This window comes from Papaver somniferum, chromosome 3 (assembly GCF_003573695.1).
Source record: "Papaver somniferum cultivar HN1 chromosome 3, ASM357369v1, whole genome shotgun sequence".
NCBI classification, from domain to species: domain Eukaryota; kingdom Viridiplantae; phylum Streptophyta; class Magnoliopsida; order Ranunculales; family Papaveraceae; genus Papaver; species Papaver somniferum.
Genome location: NC_039360.1, coordinates 55,024,598 through 55,046,748, shown reverse-complemented (window position 1 = coordinate 55,046,748; position 22,151 = coordinate 55,024,598). Strand labels below are relative to the sequence as shown.

The following is a 22,151-nucleotide window of genomic DNA, read 5'->3' as shown; positions in this document are numbered from 1 at the left end:
AGGAGAAACTTCAGGTCAATCGAAAAGGAAATTTCGGTATTCTTGACTGTAAATTGAAGGTATGATTTAACTCTCTCTTACTTCTTGTTCAACTGTTTGAACTTACCTGTATAATTCTACCAAACCTATCACTCTCTAATGTTATCAATCTCTGAATGAATAGATTTAGGGGTATCAATTGAAATTGAATATTAGTTTTCATGATTGCTGAATTAGGATGGTTTGGAACTCGACTGGATATTGAGACATGAGTATGAGTCACTGCAAACCTAGGTTCTACATGGAAGTTAGCTGATTGAAATGAATATTTATTTCATATTTTTTTCATGGTGTTGATGGATATGCCAAGGTTTGATATGTGTTATTCTATCTACTGATTCATGATAGGGGTTGAACTCTGTTAGGACTTAGAATTAGATATGTGTGACCTTATAAGTAAGTGCCAGGTTTCTTAAGAAAATTACCTGTATTGAAACTGATCACATCATCTCAGAAATTTATGTGTTGTCCTGTGACATTTCGGCTCGATTTTAGGGCACTTTAGGTAATGAATTGAAATGAGATTTCTCCGCATGAAATTTAGTTCTCTGAAAGACATTATATTGTGATACCAAGTATTCCTTTTTGAACTACATATCGCGAGATATATCTAACTTAGTCACTGCCGCTCAACGCACCAGCCAGTTCTATTTCCAGTGAGATTGGCGTTTATGCAACTTGATCTAGCCTAGAACTTATACTGATAAGTTTTAGGTGTTTGTGAACAACAATTTCAGCGTGGTATTCATTGTTCCTGATATAATTATATGTTTGATTATGCCAGCTTGTGTGTCTTGCTTTTCACAATCTCGGAAGTTCTACTTTTAAGAAAAGTTGTCACTTGCAACTTGAGTTAGCCTTAGTTCTTACGCATGGATTATAATACATCGAACTACCTATTTTTAGAGATTTAGGTTGCTTGAATTGGAGTTGAATTCATTAAGTTGGGATAATTCTTAGTATTTATTATGAAATCTGGAATTTTCTTATAACTGCGATAAGTAGGCATCTTCATAGACCTTTATAGGTATGATAGAGATTGTTTTAGTTCTTGAAGTCTTAACGAAAGTTGTAGAGGAGGATGCTATCTTTATAAAGAGCTATTGGATGTTAAATTTGGACTAATGATGAGTGTTTTACGCACCCCGAAACTTAGACCCTCGTGCTGTTTACAAGGTTTACGTTATGGTCAGTTTGTTATGTCATATAGATCAGTTTCAGCGAGGTTGTTCTGTTTTCTCTAACATTAACTTGTGTGTCATTAAGGTGTCTTCGGATTCGATAGGCGGGCTGCGGAGATTAAGGTTTGAGTTGTGAGTTGAGGTGGGAACTTACACTTCTCTTTTCTAATCATTGATGGCTTTTCAAAAAATATTATGTTTATGCTCTTATATAAACTCATGCATTGTTGGAGTTGATTTCTGATAACTCAGTAGATTATTCAAGTCTTTTCCATCACTTGGAAATGACCTGACGTGTACTTGCTTGTCTTGTGATTGTATGGGAAATAAGAATTTCCATCTGTGGTATATAGGACACACTCCATCATTTATAACTACTTTCTTTTCAGCTTTTATGCAATGGCTAGGGCGATACACCATAGTATTACTATCTAGCTGTGGAACTGGTTGACACCATATTATACATTGTTTGAAGGATGAGTTTTTTGTCCATATACTTGATTGTTTTGTGTGTGCGGATTCTCTTTTAAATTTTAGAGTTCTTGCTTGTTTATTTTCTCTGAACTAAATGTGTTACTATCGTTTAAGGAAAATTTGCATTCTTTTAAATTCAACTTTGATGATTATATTTTAGAAGTCTAAGTATCCATTGGGATTTTTATCTCACTCTTCCACCTCTTTTAGTGACAGGTAGCCTCGATGCAAGTGGTGTTGATTCGGCCGAAGAAGAACTTAGCGTTTGGGTCGATTAGGTCGTAATTTATGTCCTTGAGAGACCATTGCTGGTCTCAGTAGTACTGTGTCGTCTTGTAATTTTCTGAAGGTGTTTTTTTTTTTTGAGTATTTTGATTGTAAGTAAAACTCTAACTCCTGGTTGTATATTTGTATGATATCAAACAAAACACTTGTAAATTGGTTAGTGTTATATAATATGAAAATCCTAGTTTATGTCCTTGGCTTGTTTTGGAAATTAGAGCTCAGTTTGAGTTAGTTTTAAATTTTAGAGTCATAATTACTGTTTTGGGAAAAAGGGGCGCTACATTGTTGGTATCAGAGCCCATTAGTAGATCTTATATGGGTGCTTAGTAAAAGCTAGAATCTAAAAGACATCAAGAATAAAAATCATATTGAATATAGTAGTTGTTATTTGTTGTTGTTTGTGTGTAGTGTGCTTATAATATGTCTTGTAAAGTTTTAGATATTAAGATTTATGTTCTTGTTGCGGTGGTAGAGAATGGCAGACAATATTGAAAATAAGAGTTTAGAGGGTGGATCTGGTCAGCAAATTGAGAGTAGTAATCTGGAGATATTAATGAAGTCTATGGAAAAGATGAGGCAATATCAAATGTTATTGGAAGAAAGGCTTGGGATTTTTCCTCCAAGACACAACTCAGGGGGTACAAGTCAGACTTCGAACCAAGGGGATATGATTATGCCAGCACGAAATCAAAATCAACTTGGACAGTTACTTCAACAGTATATAAAGCTCGCTCCATAGGAATTCAATGGCAGCCCACCAAATCTCGAGAAGGCGGAAGAATGGTTGCAACATGCAGAATATGTTTTAGAACATGTAACCGATGATAGAGATATGTGGATCAAGTTGGCTACCTACAGATTTCGAGGACCGACACGATATTGGTGGAAGGCAGTAATGAAAGCGAATGGTGAAGTAATGACCTGGAAAAGGTTTAAAGATTTGTTTATGGACAAGTATCTACCTGATGCGGCAAGAGATAGGAAATTTTATGAGTTCATGTTTTTGACGAAGGGTGGTATGTCTGTTAGCTCTTATAATGATAAATTTATAAGGTTGTCGCATAACGGAGCGGAGTTGGTAGCCACGGATGAGGCTAATGCGAAGAAGTTTATCAGGGGATTGGATCCCGAGATGCGGAAGCAACTCTCATGTTTACGAATCATGACTTATGAGGATGCTTTGAATCGGTCCCTTGATTATGAGAAGGAGATGGAGGATCAACTTGCAGCACGAATTAGAGAAAGACCACAACATTTTTCAGCAAGACAAGATCCAGGGAAGCAGCCAATGTTCTCAGCTCCTAATTAGACCTTTTTTCAAACCACCAGTAAGACCATGGTCAGTGGGATCAACATCCGTACCACCTAATACACGTCCACCTACAGTTAGACCTCAAGGGAGATGGGTAAGTTTCCAGCAAGTACGTCCGGCTGCACCAACAAGTTCTGGTCCGAATTCTTACAGATGTTTTACCTGCGGTGATTGAGGCCATCTTAAGAAAGATTGCACAAAGAACCCCTCAACCGGGTTGGCTCAACAAGGATCGGTATTTGCTGGAGCCGACATTAACTCCTAATCAAGAAACATCAGAAGAGAGTCAAGTGCTGTATACATTGGTAGAAGGGGATGGTTCGGTGACTGATCAAATGGTTGAAGGTAAGATATTGTTATTTAATCATCTAGTTCATGTGCTGATAGACACCGGTTCTACTCAATCATTTATTAATCTAAGCATAACAACTGAATTGGAGTTAGGCATGATATGTAACAACAAAACTTTAGCTTTAGCTACACCATTAGGGAGAAAAACTTTTCCTTTCTGAGTTTGCAAGAATTGCTTGATGATGGTTAATGACCAGGAATTAACTGCAGACTTGTTAGTGCTAGAAATGTGTGGTTTTGATGTCATACTAGGTATGGATTGGTTAGCTAAATATCGTGCTAGTGTGGATATTTTTTCAAAAGTAATTACATTTCTTTTGCCTGGTAAATCTCCGTTTGTGTTTGAGGGTTCCATAAAGCCACAAAGTTTGTTTCAGAAACTGAAAAAGGCTGGTGGTGAAAATGGGTTTGGTTTGCTTGCTTGTGTCACTGAGGATACAGTGACAGTAGAGTCAATACCTGTAGTACCTGAATTTAAAGATGTGTTTCCGGGAGTTCTGACAGGGTTACTACCTAAGAGAGACATATATTTTAGCATTTATTTACTGCCGAGTACTTCTCCAATTTCGAAAAATCCTTACCGTATGGATCCTTGTGAAAAGAAAGAGTTAAAGTCACAGATAGAAGAGTTATTAAGTTTAGGATTTATTCAACCTAGTTTTTCTCCATGGGGTGCTCCTGTTTTGTTTGTGAAAAACAAGGATAATACGTTTAGGTTGTGTGTTGATTATCGGGAATTGAATAAAGTAACTATTAAGAATAGGTATCCACTTCCAAGGATAGATGATTTGTTCGATTTGAAAGATGCCAATTTTTTTTCCTAAGATTGACCTTAGGACAGGGTATCATCAGTTGAGAATCAAGGAAGGTGACATTCCAAAAACAGCTTTTAGGACAGCGTTAGGGAACTATGAATACCTTGTTATGCCTTTTGGTTTGTCTAACGCTCCAGCAGCATTCATAGATTTGATGCATAGGGTACTTTGGCCATATTTGAATGAATGCGTGATTGTGTTCACAGATGATATTTTGATTTATTCAAAGACTCGTGAATACCATGAGATACACTTACGGAAGGTTCTTCAAACCTTGCGTGAAAATCAGCTTTACGCAAAGTTTAGTAAATGTGAGTTTTGGTTAAATGAAGTTAAGTTTCTTGGTCATGTTGTTTCAAGTGGGGGAATTGCAGTAGATCATTTGAAGGTTGATAGTGTTTTGAATTGGCAGCAACCAAGGACGGTTTCAGAAGTCCGAAGTTTCTTAGGGTTGGCAGGTTATTATCGTCGGTTTGTGCAGGGATTCTCCAAAATTGCATCACCATTGAGTCGATTAACACAGAAAGGGGTCAAATTCGAGTGGGCATCTGAGTGTGAATCTTCTTTTCAAGAATTGAAGAACCGTTTAACTTCATCACCGGTGTTAACAGTACCAACTTTAGGGGAAGTTTATGACGTTTATACAGATGCATCTAATGTTGGACTTGGGTGTGTGTTAATGCAGAATAGGCAGGTTGTCGCTTATGCTTCCAGGAAATTAAAGGTTCATGATAAGAGTTACCCTTCGCATGATTTAGAGCTGGCAGCGATTGTGTTTTCTCTGAAGATCTGGAGACATTATTTATATGGTGAGAAATTCAACTTTTATTCCGATCATAAAAGTCTGCAATACTTGTTTTCGCAGAAGGATTTGAACATGAGGCAGAGGCGCTGGAAAGAGTACATGAAAGACTATGAATTTACTTTATTGTACCATCCGGGTAAGGCAAATGTGGTGGCTGATGCTCTTAGTCGTAAGAAAGAGGGGATTCTAGCACAACTGATGATTAATGAATGGTTGTTGTTGGAGGAGGTTGCGGATTATACATTCCAAGAATTAGAAAATGGTAGTATTTGCGAAGGATTCTTAGCTCAGATGACAGTAAAATCTACTTTGGTTCAGAGGATAGCCAAGGCGCAGATAAAAAGTCAAGACTTTGTCAGGTATTTAGACACGACTAATGACAAAGACAACAAGGACTGGAAGCTGCATTCTGATGAGACTCTGCGTTTTAGGAATCGTTTATGGGTGCCGAAGAAGACAGGTTTAGAGATGAGGAATGAAATATTAAATGAAGCACATCGCTCTCATTACACTATTCACCCAGGAGGCACTAAAATGTACAGAAATCTGAGAAGACACTTTTGGTGGCACGGAATGAAGAAGTCTATTGCTGAGTTTGTGAAGAAATGTTTGACATGCCAACGGGTAAAAGCTGAAAATGAGTTACCAGGGGGCCTTCTTCAACCCTTAGCTATTCCAGAGTGGAAGTGGGAACATGTTACAATGGATTTTGTTAGTGGGTTGCCTAGAACTAGTGATGGAATGGATTCCATATGGGTTGTGGTGGAAAGATTAATGAAGACGTCTCATTTTGTACCGGTCAAGACTACTTACTCGGTAGACAAGCTAGCACAGACGTATGTTTCCGAGATTGTTCGGTTGCATGGTGTTCCGTTATCCATCATATCAGACAGAGGGGCTCAATTTACATCTGATTTGTGGAAGGGTCTTCATAAAGCATTTGGTACTAATGTTACTCTCAGTTCAGCCTTTCGTCCACAGTCAGATGGGCAGTCGGAACGGGTCATTAGAATACTTGAAGATATGCTCAGGGCATGTGTATTGGAGTTTCAAGGTAGCTGGAAGGGTCATTTTCCGTTAGCTGAGTTTTTATACAACAATAGTTATCATGCAGTATTGGTATGGCACCGTTCGAGGCGTTATATGGGCGACCGTGTAGATCACCAATTTGTTGGACAGAGGTTGGAGACAGTTTATTGACTGTGCCAACAATAATTGCAGAGATCGCAGAGAATATTATAATCATTAAAGAACGTCTTCGGGCAGCTCAGAGTAGACATAAAAGTTATGCAGACCATAGACGACGTCCACTACAGTTTGAAGTTGGGAAATATGTACTGCTACGAGTATCACCAAGGAAGGGCATTACTAGATTTGGACTGAAAGGAAAACTCGCACCAAGGTTTATTGGACCATTTCAGATTGTCGAAAAGATTGGCGAGGTAGCATACATGCTCGCACTACCAGCAAACATGAGTCAGATTCATAATGTATTTCATGTGTCTATGCTTCGAGGTTATGAGTCTGATCCCTCTCATGTTTTAGATTGGCAATCTCTGCCATTAGAAGATAATGGTTCATATAAGGAAGGGACAATAGAGATTTTGGACCGTAAGGAGAAGGTTTTGAGAAACAAAATCATCCTATTAGTGAAATTGCGTTGGATTCATCATAATATCGAAGAAGCTACATGGGAGAAGGAATCCGATATGCGAGCACAATACCCAGAGTTGTTCGCTTGAGGTATGTTAACTTGTTTTCGAGGACGAAAAATTCTGTTAGATGAGGTGATTGTAGTGATCATGTGATTTGTCCTTCATTTATTGTTTTAGCTAGGCTTGATTATTAATAATTGTGATGTTGTTACTTGAAAATTTTCAGAAACCAACACTGAGGTTGGTTAGGCTTGTTTGGTAATAGTTTTTTTTTAGGATGTTAAATGTCCGTTTGGGTATGCTTGTGTTTGTGGGTGCAGATTTAGCTTAGTGACGTGTTAGTGTACGTGTAAATATGGATTGTTTTAGCTTAGTCAACATCAGATTTTGGTTACGTGGCGAACTCCTACCTTGACACAATGGTTTGTTCTTTTCATTGGGGATATGGTTGGAAACAAAAGAGTACAACTAAGAAAGATCAAACTTTTGAACTTTTTCATCAGAGAGATAATTTCTTTTTCTTCAATCGCCTGTACCAATGTTAGATCCAGAAGAGTTCATGCTAAAACCCAAACTCGTGAACCTTAACCTTGGTTTTTGTATTCAACCCAGTGAGGGAAAAAGGTGATGAATTTGATACTCTTGCAATATCAATCTCAGTAGAAACTTGAGGTCAATCGAAAAGGAAATTTCGGTATTCTTGACTGTAAATTGAAGGTATGATTTAACTCTCTCTTACTTCTTGTTCAACTATTTGAACTTACCTGTATAATTCTATGATGCAGGGCATACTACAATTCCAGAAGATTCCGCTTAGAGGTTTGGCTTCCATGGTTTCCTAGTTTCAGTCTTTCTTATTTTTAGGATTCTTTTAGATTTCCTTTTAGTTTTCTGTTGTTTCCTAGTTTAGTTATTCTTCAAGCCTATATAAAGGCTAGATTAAGTCTTGTAAGAGCTATCTATTACTCAATCAAATTATTAAACACAAAACTTATCTTTCTCTTCTTGCTTGAATTCTCTTCTCTTCTTGCTTATAACAATCTAGTATTGCTTTCTTTTACCTTGTTCCACATTAGTTGGTATCAACCGCTTAGTTTTAGGTTTTCATCCTATAACTTGATCCTTTACATCGCTTCCGCAACACCTTTCAGTCCTTTTTTAGTTCATTTTCGTACACAAAAAAAAAAATGACTGCTCAACCAGTTACTCTAGCAGCAATCGAAGCTCTCATCAAATCTCATACCAAGATTTTGGCAAAAAACATTACTGAAGCTCTTGAGAAATCCATGGAGGACAAATTAGGGTTAAGAGATACCAAGCTTGAAACCATGCAGAATCAACTTTTGAAGGTTGCAAAACACATAAATATAGATTTGGATATGCCTGAGCTTGTAGACTTAGAAGGAAAAACTAAAGAAGATATACTTCAGTTTTTACAAAATGATGAAGTACCTGAAGATGTATTGCGTACTTTAAACATTAAGAAACCGTATGAAGGTTTCATAGGTCATTCAAAGAAGAAGATAGTTTCTCCTGCACTTGACAGTGATGATGAAGATGAACGTGAGAACGATCTAGAGAAGAATTGGATTGAAGAACGACGTTTAAAGACTGGTCACGACCCTTACAGTTCTTTACCAGAATATAAACTAAAAGCTGAATTTCCCAACTTCTCTGGAAATTTTCGTATTGAAGAACTAACTGATTGGTTCTTTGAGGTAGAATCTTTTTTCGAATTCATGGAGGTCCCTGAAGATTCTAAGGTTAAACTTGTGACATACAAACTCAAAGGAGGAGCTGCAGCTTGGTGGGATAAGATCTGTGATGATCGTAGAAACGCTAACAAACCGAAAATACGTACTTGGAAATGTATGAAAACTTTGATCAGGGATAAGTTCTTACCTAGAGACTTTATGCAGCAACTTTTCATCAAATTACAAAACATTCAGCAGGGGGCACGAACTGTTTAAGAATATGTGTCAGATTTTTATAATTTGGTCGCACGAAATCAACTCAAAGAATATGAAGAACAGTTAGTTACAAGATTCATTGAGGGACTGAATAGATTGATACAAAATGGTATGAATCATTCAGTTTTTACTATGGTCGAAGCTGTGCAGCAAGCTATTAAGATAGAAAATCGTCTTATTCGTTCTTCTAGGATTTATCCATCCAGACAAGGGCGTTATCAAAATACTTACAGGGGTACCAATTCATCTCAAAACTTTTCTCCAGATACTGTTTTGAATATTCCCAGGCCTCCTTATGATGATGTTAGCCATTCACATCGACAACCTAGCCATATTGTTCCTTATACTCCACCTCTGGCTACACCTATCTTAGCCAATCCAGTTGATCTTCAGCCGGGTCAGCAGTCTCACTCTATGCAACCAACTCCTCCTACTACAGGGAATCGGTTTCATAACAGGCAACAACAATTTCCACCGCAACAACGAGCTAATAATGCTTATACAAAATTTTGTGGAGATAAGTGCAATAAATGTCAGCAATCGGGGCACACTTCTAGTGATTGTCGGAAATTCAATGCTTTGATTGGTGAACCTCAGTTCATTAATGAAGTCACTGGTGCGCTTAATGAGTTCGAAGATGAAGACTCACCTGGTGATGACGACGAGTTTGTTGGGATGATTCGTCCATTATTTCTTACTCAACAATGCAAGTCTCAGAGACACATTATTTTTAAATCAAGATGTTATATTGGGGGTAAAATCTGCAAGATGATAATTGATAGTGGCAGTGTGGATAATTATATTGCTGATCACGTAGTTAAGAAGCTTGAACTACCAGTAACTTCTCATCCAGAACCTTACACTGTAGGATGGGTTAATGCCTCTAGCACACAGAAGATTACTCTTCAGTGTTATGTGTCATTCTCTTTTGAGGGTTATGAAGACACAGTTCTATGTGATGTCATTAATATGACGGCAACCCATCTTCTTCTTGGCAGACCTTGGCAATACGATCTTCACGCGGTTCACAATGGATTCGAGAATACTTACACTTTTGTTCATAATGGGAAAACCAAGGTTCTTAGTCCATCCAATTCCACTTCAAACTCTTGTGCGCAGACTGATGCTGTCGTAGCCACTGTTATTCGTTCTTTGCACCCACAACATTCTTTACATTCCCATGAAGATTCTAAGCCTATGATTGAGTTGCCTGCAAAGGTGAAGCCCTTATTATTTCAATATAATGTTTTATTTCCAGATGAACTACCAACTGCATTACCTCCTTTACGGAATATTCAACACTGCATCGATTTTATTCCTGGAGCCTCTTTACCAAACCAAGCACACTATCGCTTGAGTCCTGCTGAGCATGAGATATTACAGGGACAGGTAAATGATTTGCTTACAAAGGGTTTGATACGACCTAGCAACAGTCCTTGTGCCAGTCCTGCCTTCTTGGTTAGTAAAAAAGACAATGGATGGAGGATGTGTATCGATTGCAGAGCATTAAATCGCATCACCATTCCTTATAGATTTCCGATCCCGCGTATTGATTGAAGATGATTTACTGTCGGGCTCTATTATTTTTACTAAGTTGGATTTACGCAGTGGTTACCACCAAATACGCATTCGAGGTGGAGATGAGTGGAAAACAACATTCAAGACACGTGAAGGTTTATATGAATGGCTGGTCATGCCATTTGGGTTATCTAATGCACCTAGTACTTTTATGCGACTATGAATCAGGTTCTCCAACCCTTTCTCAGTAAATTTGTTATTGTCTATTTTGATGACATACTAATTTTTAGTCGCAGTGAGCCAGAACACCTCCAACATCTTTCACAAGTGTTTCAAGTTCTTGCTGACAACTCTTTATATGTTAATTTGAAGAAGTGTACCTTCATGGCTTCTTCAGTAACATTTTTGGGATATGTGATTTCTACTGATGGTATTCATGTCGATCCTTCTAAAGTTCAAGCAATTGAAGATTGGCCAGTTCCTACTTCTATTCGTGATGTTCGTAGTTTTCATGGTTTGGCTTCTTTCTATCGAAGATTTGTGAAGAACTTTAGCTCTATTTCTGCACCTTTGACTGACTGTCTCAAGAAGGAGAAGTTTGAGTGGACGGAAGCAATGGATAAAAGCTTTATTCTTCTTAAAGAAAAGCTTTGTACGGCACCAATTCTTGCACTTCCGAATTTCAACAAGCCTTTTGAAATAGATTGTGATGCATCTGTTGTTGGTATTGGTGCAGTATTATCACAGGAGGGTCATCCAATTGCATATTACAGTGAGAAGAATTCAGATGCACAAAAGAAATGGTCTACATATGAATTAGAGTTATTGGCTCTTGTTCAATCTCTTAAGCAGTGGCATACTTATCTTATACATAGGGAATTTGTTGTCAACACTGACAACCATGCTTTGAAGTTTTTGAATACTTCTGCTAAAGTTAACAGAATGCATGATCGATGGCTTTCCACACTCAACAAATACACTTTCTCCGTGAGACATAAAAGTGGCAAATTGAATCAAGTTGCTGATGCCTTAAGTAGAAGAAGTCATCTATTAACTACAATTCGTAATGAGAGTTATGCATTTGACTATATCAAAGACATTTATCCAGAAGATGAAGATTTTGGCAAACTATGGGATCAATGCAGTTCTCAAACTCATGGGGTTGATGATTTTCTTATACAAGAAGGTTTTCTTTTTAAAGGGAATCGATTATGTATTCCTCAAGGGTCTTTACGTTTACATCTTATGCGAGAATTACATGGCAGTGGTCTTGGTGGTCATTTTGGGAGAGATAAAACCATTGCCCTGATTGAAGAAAGATATTTCTGGCCATCTTTGAAACGTGATGTACAAAAGTTCGTACAAAAATGCATGGTCTGTCAGAGAGCAAAGGGTACAATTCAAAATACCGGGTTGTATACTCCTTTACCAGTTCCTGATGCACCTTGGGTTGATATAAGTATGGATTTTATACTTGGTTTACCTCGTACTGCTAGAGGTAATGATTCTGTTATGGTCGTAGTTGATCGTTACTCTAAAATGGCTCACTTCGTGGCTTGTAAGAAATCAACTGACGCTTCTAATGTTGCTTCTTTGTTCTTTAAAGAAGTAGTAAGATTGCATGGGGTTCCAAAGTCTATCACTTCTGACAGAGATACCAAATTTTTGAGTTATTTCTGGAAAAGTTTATGGATGCGCTTAGGCACAGTTCTACAATTCAGCACAACTTCACATCCGCAAACTGATGGACAGACTGAGGTTGTTAATAGATCACTTGGGAATTTGATTAGAGCTAAGTGCCTGGATAATAGTAAGCAGTGGGATGTGTTATTGCCACATATGGAATTCGCTTTCAACACTTCTGTGAATCGTTCTACTGGGAAAACTCCATTTGAGATTGTGTACTCTAAAGTACCTAATCATACTCTTGATTTGGTAGCCTTACCCACCACACAGAGTACAAACACTGCAGCCGACTCTTTTGTAGACAAAGCAACTGAATTACATAATGAAGTAAAATCTAAACTGGAGAAGTCCAATTCTAAATATAAAGAGGATGCTGATAAACACAAGAGGTTTAAAACCTTCAAGGAAGGGGAGCTCGTGATGATACATCTAAGAAAAGAGAGATTTCCAGTGGGTACTTATAACAAAACCAAGATGAAGAAATATGGTCCTTTCAAGGTTTTAAAGAAGATCAATGATAATGCTTATGTTATTGATCTACCAAATGATTGGAATATCTCCAACACATTTAATGTTCAAGAGATTTTTACGTTTCATGGTGACAATGAACTTCTGGTTTGTTTGGACAACTCGAGGACGAGCTTTACTCTAGAAGGGGGGACTGATGCAGGGCATACTACAATTCCAGAAGATTCCGCTTAGAGGTTTGGCTTCCATGGTTTCCTAGTTTCAGTCTTTCTTATTTTTAGGATTCTTTTAGATTTCCTTTTAGTTTTCTGTTTCCTAGTTTAGTTATTCTTCAAGCCTATATAAAGGCTAGATTAAGTCTTGTAAGAGCTATCTATTACTCAATCAAATTATTAAACACAAAACTTATCTTTCTCTTCTTGCTTGAATTCTCTTCTCTTCTTGCTTATAGCAATCTAGTATTGCTTTCTTTTACCTTGTTCCACATTATTCTACCAAACCTATCACTCTCTAATGTTATCAATCTCTGAATGAATAGATTTAGGGGTATCAATTGAAATTGAATATTAGTTTTCATGATTGCTGAATTAGGATGGCTTGGAACTCGACTGGATATTGAGACATGAGTATGAGTCACTGCAAACCTAGGTTCTACATGGAAGTTAGCTGATTGAAATGAATATTTATTTCATATTTTTTTCATGGTGTTGATGGATATGCCAAGGTTTGATATGTGTTATTCTATCTACTGATTCATGATAGGGGTTGAACTCTGTTAGGACTTAGAATTAGATATGTGTGACCTTATAAGTAAGCGCCAGGTTTCTTAAGAAAATTACCTGTATTGAAACTGATCACATCATCTCAGAAATTTATGTGTTGTCCTGTGACATTTCGGCTCGATTTTAGGGCACTTTAGGTAATGAATTGAAATGAGATTTCTCCGCATGAAATTTAGTTCTCTGAAAGACATTATATTGTGATACCAAGTATTCCTTTGTGAACTACATATCGCGAGATATATCTAACTTAGTCACTGCCGCTCAACGCACCAGCCAGTTCTATTTCCAGTGAGATTGGCGTTTATGCAACTTGATCTAGCCTAGAACTTATACTGATAAGTTTTAGGTGTTTGTGAACAACAATTTCAGCGTGGTATTAATTGTTACTGATATAATTATATGTTTGATTATGCCAGCTTGTGTGTCTTGCTTTTCACAATCTCGGAAGTTCTACTTTTAAGAAAAGTTGTCACTTGCAACTTGAGTTAGCCTTAGTTCTTACGCATGGATTATAATACATCGAACTACCTATTTTTAGAGATTTAGGTTGCTTGAATTGGAGTTGAATTCATTAAGTTGGGATAATTCTTAGTATTCATTATGAAATCTGGAATTTTCTTATAACTGCGATAAGTAGGCATCTTCATAGACCTTTATAGGTATGATAGAGATTGTTTTAGTTCTTGAAGTCTTAACGAAAGTTGTAGAGGAGGATGTTATCTTTATAAATAGCTATTGGATGTTAAATTTGGACTAATGATGAGTGTTTTATGCACCCCGAAACTTAGACCCTCGTGTTGTTTACAAGGTTTACGTTATGGTCAGTCTGTTATGTCATATAAATCAGTTTCAACAAGGTTGTTCTGTTTTCTCTAACATTAACTTGTGTGTCATTAAGGTGTCTTCGGATTCGATAGGCGGGCTGCGGAGATTAAGGTTTGAGTTGTGAGTTGAGGTGGGAACTTACACTTCTCTTTTCTAATCATTGATGGCTTTTCAAAAAAATTTATGTTTATGCTCTTATATAAACTCATGCATTGTTGGAGTTGATTTCTGATAACTCAGTAGATTATTCAAGTCTTTTCCATCACTTGGAAATGACCTGACATGTACTTGCTTTTCTTGTGATTGTATGGGAAATAAGAATTTTCATCTGTGGTATATAGGACATGCTCCTTAATTTATAACTACGTTCTTTTCAGCTTTTATGCAATGGCTAGGACGATACACCACAATATTACTATCTAGGTGTGGAACTGGTTGACACCATATTATCTAGGTGTGGAACTGGTTCACAATATTCCTTTGTGAACTACATATCGCGAGATATATCTAACTTAGTCACTGCCGCTCAACGCACCAGCCAGTTCTATTTCCAGTGAGATTGGCGTTTATGCAACTTGATCTAGCCTAGAACTTATACTGATAAGTTTTAGGTGTTTGTGAACAACAATTTCAGCGTGGTATTAATTGTTACTGATATAATTATATGTTTGATTATGCCAGCTTGTGTGTCTTGCTTTTCACAATCTCGGAAGTTCTACTTTTAAGAAAAGTTGTCACTTGCAACTTGAGTTAGCCTTAGTTCTTACGCATGGATTATAATACATCGAACTACCTATTTTTAGAGATTTAGGTTGCTTGAATTGGAGTTGAATTCATTAAGTTGGGATAATTCTTAGTATTCATTATGAAATCTGGAATTTTCTTATAACTGCGATAAGTAGGCATCTTCATAGACCTTTATAGGTATGATAGAGATTGTTTTAGTTCTTGAAGTCTTAACGAAAGTTGTAGAGGAGGATGTTATCTTTATAAATAGCTATTGGATGTTAAATTTGGACTAATGATGAGTGTTTTATGCACCCCGAAACTTAGACCCTCGTGTTGTTTACAAGGTTTACGTTATGGTCAGTCTGTTATGTCATATAAATCAGTTTCAACAAGGTTGTTCTGTTTTCTCTAACATTAACTTGTGTGTCATTAAGGTGTCTTCGGATTCGATAGGCGGGCTGCGGAGATTAAGGTTTGAGTTGTGAGTTGAGGTGGGAACTTACACTTCTCTTTTCTAATCATTGATGGCTTTTCAAAAAAATTTATGTTTATGCTCTTATATAAACTCATGCATTGTTGGAGTTGATTTCTGATAACTCAGTAGATTATTCAAGTCTTTTCCATCACTTGGAAATGACCTGACATGTACTTGCTTTTCTTGTGATTGTATGGGAAATAAGAATTTCCATCTGTGGTATATAGGACATGCTCCTTAATTTATAACTACGTTCTTTTCAGCTTTTATGCAATGGCTAGGACGATACACCACAATATTACTATCTAGGTGTGGAACTGGTTGACACCATATTATACATTGTTTGAAGGAGGAGTTTTGTATCCATATACTTGATTGTTTTGTGTGTGCGGATTCTCTTTTAAATTTTAGAGTTCGTATTTGTTTATTTTCTCTGAACTAAATGTGATACTATCATTTAAGGAAAATTTGCATTCTTTTAAATTCAACTTTGATGATTATATTTTAGGAGTCTAAGTATCCATTGGGCTTGTTTAGCTCACTCTTCCACCTCTTTTAGTGACAGGTAGCCTCGATGCAAGTGGTGTTGATTCGGCCGAAGAAGAACTTAGCACTTGGGTCGATTAGGTTGTAATTTATGTCCTTGAGAGACCATTGCTGGTCTCAGTAGTACTGTGCCGTCTTGGAACTTTCTGAAGGTGTTTCTTTTTTTTTGAGTCTTTTGATTGTAAGTAAAACTCTTAACTCCTGGTTGTATATATTTGTATGATATCAAACAAAACACTTGTAAATTAGTTAGTGTTGTATAATATGAAAAAGCCTAGTTTATGTCCTTGGCTTGCTTTGGAAATTAGAGCTCAGTTTGAGTTAGTTTTAAATTTTAGAGTCATAATTACTGTTTTGGGAAAAAGGGGCGCTACAAATCCCCTCTTTTTTTTCAATATAAATTGGCAAAGGTACGAAAACTATGGGATCATAATGAATTCAATCAAAAGACATTTCAAGACTTAAATGTAATACATATCAACTTTTATTTAGACGATATCACAGAGTATAAAATACTTAGCGCACATATAAGAGATTTAAGATATAAGCATCCCCTTTTGAATTCCACATCCACTCTCCCCACAAAGATATAAAAATTAAGCACAAGTTCATTTAAAAACTCTCCCCATTTGATGTCATTCCCAAGAGAACAACATGAGTGACCTTACCTTAAAGAATGATTTCTAACAAGATAACAACAATTCCTTTACCTGGAACTGAAGTTTTATTGCCCAAAAGATATGAATTAATTTAGGGGAAATGCGGAGATCTTGATTTAATGGACCAAAACAACACCAACAGACTTCCGAAGGTGTTGAAACGGTGCGGTGTCTATAGGCTTGGTGAGAATATCAGCTAATTGTTATTCTGATTGCACAAACTGTATGTTGACAATACCATTTTCATAGAGATCTCTAATAAAGTGGTATCTTATGTCAATGTGCTTTGTTCTTGAGTGCTCAACGAGATTCTCAGTAATTCGAATCGCACTTGAGTTATCACAAAAGATTTTCATTGTTACACTATCCATAATCGGTAAGCATTTTTTTCATCCATAACAATTAAGTACAACACGAACCTGCAACAATGTATTCGGCTTCGCATGTTGATAGAGATTGTGAATTTTTTTTCTTGTTATGCCAAGCAACAAAGTTGAATCCAATGTAGTAGAATCCTCCTAATGTGCTTTCCCTATTTTCTACACAACCTGCCCAATATGCATCAGAGTATGTTGTAAGATCAGTGTTAGTATCAAAATTATCAGAGAGACCATAACCGATAGTATGTTGTATATATCATATGATCCTTTTGGCAGTTGCAAGATGAGATTTTTTTTGGTTTAGCTTGAAATCTAGCACAACAACCAACGCTAAAAGCGATATCTGGTCTTGTAGTAGTTAGATATAGAAGACATCCAATGATGGATCAGTATGATTTCTAATCAACATCAACACCTTTCTCATCTTTATGCATCTTCCTACTAGTGGGCATGTGAGTTAGCTTAGGAGTACTTTCCTCAAGACCAAATCTTTTAACAAGATCCTTTGTATATTTTTCTTGAGAACTGTAAATCCCGTCCTTATGTTGTTGAATTTTTAGACCCAAAAAAGAATCTTAATTCTCCAATATTGCTCATTTCGAATTCCTCACCAAGAGAAGTTTAAAATTCTTTGGAAAGTTTCTCGGATGTAGATCCATAGATTATGTCTTCCACATATATTTGAGCAATAAGGACATCATTTTCATTCCACTTGGTAAATAGAGTCTTATCTGCTCCTCCTCTTGAGAACCCTTTTCTAAGAAGAGATGTAGTAAGCCTTTCATACCATGCTCGATGTGCTTGTTTTAATCCGCGTAATTCCTTCTTGAGCTTAAAAATATGATTGGGATGTTGTGGACTTTCAAAACCTTTAGGTTGCGCAACATATACTTCTTCCTTTAGGCACCCATTTAAGAATGCATATTTCACGTCCATTTGAAATGGCTTAATCTTGAGAAAACAAGCATGATCTAATAGCAGTCGTATGGAATCAAGGCGTGCAGCAGGAGCAAAGTTTCGTCAAAGTCGATTCCTTCAATCTGTGAATATCCTTGAGCGACAAGTCTTGCCTTGTTTCAGACCACTGTACCGAATTCATTTGCCTTGTTCTTATATATCCATTTTGTACCGACAATATTGATATTAGAGGGACAAGGTACAATTTCCCATACATCTTGTGTTTTAAACTGATTTATCTCTTCATGCATAGTATTCACCCAAAAGGGATCATTAAGAGCTTCATCAACATTGTGACTACTAATTTTCCCATAGTCTATGTAATGTATACAACTCAGAGGATCGAATACTATAAATTATTGATACCCCTTTCGAACTGGTAATACTGAGTTATAAAAGGTATTCAAGATCACAATAATAACGAAGAACACCAATATAATGTAAATGCTACTAAGTTATCATGAGACACAAGAGATTACGTGGTTCGACTTTTGTCTATGTCCACGGGGTAACGAATGATTGATTGTATTAAGTTGTGGTGGTTACAAAGATCTTAAATGCTTCCAAAAGTAATAGAGAGAACTCAAGTTGAAGTTAATACTTAAGTTCTAAACATTAAAGAGGTATAAGCTTAAGACTAGATCTTCTTCTCCTAGATATTCAATGCCTTTTGTTTGTTGGTGAAGCTTGGTATTTATAGCCCCTTCTGCTCCAGATGTATCTTCGCTGTCTTCGGGTCCATTGTCCCCTGATATACCTTCCATACAAATGGTACCTTCGTTCACCTCATGCTTTCTCCAGTCAGACTCTGCCACCTCAGCTGACCCACGTTCCTTCGAGAACTTCCCAGCCTCAGTACAGATTGTACCTTCGTTCACCGCTAGCCTTCGCCATTCAGACTCTGCCACCTCATATCTTTCCACGTACTTTGGTTAAGCGTGTAGATAAGAGATTTGCGCATTTAATGCTTATTGGATATGTCATCTACCTCTGCCCCTTCGCCAACTTCCTCTCTCTAGACTAGGTTCTACTTTTCTATCTTAGCCGTCGAGTATCCCTTCTTGGGATAAGATAAAGTAGATCTGCGAAGGTGTCTTCTTCTACTCAGGTTCCTCTGTATAGCGAGGGATACACAGTTATCTTGTACGCGACCACTGAAACTGTGACACGTGCTCTGCAGAATATTGATATTCAAAAACATTTCTGGGTTCCACTTGCGAGAGATAACATCCAAAAATTCCAAATATTTTGAAGTTGATTCCTCGTCTTAACATTGGATTTCGTACCTCCAATAATATTGTCAGGATCATGAATCCTTTGATCCCACAAGTGTCGTGGAGTGGCACGTTCAACTGGAATACCCTGATTAGGGATTTTCTCCTCGTCACCATAGACATCAGGATCGGTAACTATTGGTATAAATTCTATTGATTCTGGAAATTCTTTGAATTTCTATTTGTTTCCAAAGGAGGTAACTCAGCAGGAGAGTCATCATGACCAATATCTTTCAAATCGTCAATGATGATATATGCCGATTCCATCATAACATGAGTCAAAAACAATTTCTCCCCAAAATTTTAGAGGTAAGTTTTTTTTTGTTGTGGAGCATTACCTTGGATATTTCCTATATACTTCTATTCTTCCTTTCTGCAAATCCATTAGCTTGTGGAGTTATAGGTGGTGAATATTGTTGAATTAGACCCAGTTGGTCACATAATTCGAACACTTTAGTATCCTTGTTCCCGGTCGCTCCTAATTTTATTTAGCTTACGACGTTGTTCATTCTAGATACTATTAACAGTAATCTTGAATTCACTTAGGATCTCATTATTATGTGCCAAGAATGCCACCCAAGTAAATCTGGTGTAATCATCAACCATTAACAAAGCATATTTATTCCGTCCAACAGTAGATTGTTGAATGGGTCCAAAGAGATCCATATGAATTAAATCAAGTGGAGCTTAAGTGGTAATTTCTCGAGATGATTTTTGTGAAACTCTTATTTGTTTACCTTTTTGACAAGCTCCAAAAATACCATCGATCTTCGCATTAATTTTGGGGACACCTCTGACAAGTTCTTTGTTAATGATTTTTCCAAGAAGAAAGAAATTGATGTGACCAAAACGCTCATACCAAAGATGCATAGATTCCACCTTTGTCAGATTGCAACAAAGATTAGACTGAGTATCCAAAAGATAACAATTATTTTTTGCCACGTATTCCCCGAACAATTACTTTTCTATACTTATCTTCAATGTCACATCATTCAGCACTGAAGATAACTTTAAGGTCTTTGTCACAAATTTGACTAACAGAGAGAAGATTTGCAGTAATACCTTTGACATAAACTACATCATGAATTTCGGGCACACCAGGAAGCTTGATCGTTCCCTTTTTGCTAATATAGCAACAACTCCCGAATGTTACAGATCCCCCATTAAAGTCGCTCGAATTCACGAACCACGAAAGGTCAAATGCCATATGTCGGCTACATCTAATGTCAAAAAACCATCGAAAGGATGATGTTGACTTTAAAGCAAAAACTCCCATACTAACAATACTGTTCATAATGGAACATCTTGTTTTTTTTAAGACTCATAGGGTTAGAAAAAAGTTTTTTAGCTTTCTTGTTAAGAGTACTAATAACCTTTAATTTCTTCTTGAAGAGCTTACATGTATTTTGGTAATTATTGAACGCACCGCAAAATATACATGAGCCAACGGTTTTTGAAGTAACATTATTAAATTCTTTTGAAAAAATCTGAGTCGCATCGGTTTTAATGAAGCCTAATGAAAAAGCGGGGGTCTAACAACCACACCCAATATTTCGTTCGACAATCTGAGTAAGACAAACTCCAATATACTTTCAAGAGAATCAACTAGACAGTCAGACTCAATCTAGAGAAAAGTATATCAAAGAGTTTATATCTCAATTTCTCAATTCAATCTGTAATCAGCAAGTAGGAATTTGCGAGCCCGATTGAAATAAGAGAAATAATTTGAACGGTACCAAAGACCAATGTTCAAGTGTCAATCAATTTATATCAACAACCAAAGGTTGGATTATCTAATTGATCTTAACGCACAACCTGTGATATTTCTATTATATAACAAAATATAATGCGGTAAAGAAATAACACAGACACCAGAATTTTGTTAACGAGGAAACCGCAAATGCAGAAAAACCCCGGGACATAGTCCAGCTTTGAACACCACATTGTATTAAGCCGCTACAGACATTAGCCTGCTACCAATGAACTTCAGACTGGAATTTAGTTGAGCCTTAATCAATCTCACACTGATCAAGGTACAGTTGCGCTCCTTACGTCTCTGAACCCCAGCAGGATTCTACGCACTTGATTCCCTTAGATGATATCACCCACAACCAAGAGTTGATACGCCCCAAAGTCGAAGACTTGATAAACAAATCTGTCTCACACAGAAAAGTCTATTGGAATAGATAAATCTGTCTCCCACAGAAATACCTACGAGTTTTGTTCCGCCTTTTGATAAATCAAGGTGCACAGGAACCGATTGATACACCGGACTTATATTCCCAAAGAACAGCCTAGTATTATCAATCACCTCACAATAATCTTAATCGTATGGTAGCGAAACAAGATACTGTGGAATCACAAACGATGAGACGAAGATGTTTGTGACTACTTTTAATCTTATCTATTGGAGATAAATCTCAAGCAAATCTTAACAAAGATAATACTCAATCACGATAGAAGATGTAAGATTAGAACACGCCACTACGGAGAAAATAGTTGGGTATGGCTTCACAATCCCAATGAAGTCTTTAAGTTTTTAACCTACATGATATCGTGAAAAACCTAAGGTTAAAGGACAATCGACTCTAATCGCAACTAGTATCACACAGGAGGTGTGGGGATTAGTTTTCCCAGTTGCTAGAGTTCTCCCTTATATAGTTTTGAAATCAGGGTTTGGAATCTAAGTTACCTTGGTAACAAAGCATTCAATATTCACCGTTAGATGAAAACCTGATTAGACTCAAGCTAATATCTTTCAACCGTTAGATCGAACTTAGCTTGTTATACACAAATGAAATGTACCCTCATTTAGGTTTGAGTAACCGTACCTAAACGTGTACACCATGTTGGCTCAACAATAGTTAACCGAGGTTAGCTATATGAACACTCTCATATCAACCTTATTCATCTTAACCACAACTAGTTTAAATGACTCAATTGAAACTAGTTACAGAGTCGTTCA

General features: G+C 36.9%; 1 protein-coding gene across 1 annotated transcript; it reads left to right on the top strand.

The window, feature by feature from the left end:
* Positions 1 to 2,454: 2,454 nt before the first annotated feature.
* On the top strand, positions 2,455 to 3,288 carry LOC113359465. The gene is made up of 2 exons (XM_026603090.1): positions 2,455 to 2,555; positions 2,733 to 3,288. Exons 1-2 carry the CDS (start codon positions 2,455 to 2,457, stop codon positions 3,286 to 3,288), a joined length of 657 nt encoding a protein of 218 aa, XP_026458875.1.
* Positions 3,289 to 22,151: the final 18,863 nt, after the last annotated feature.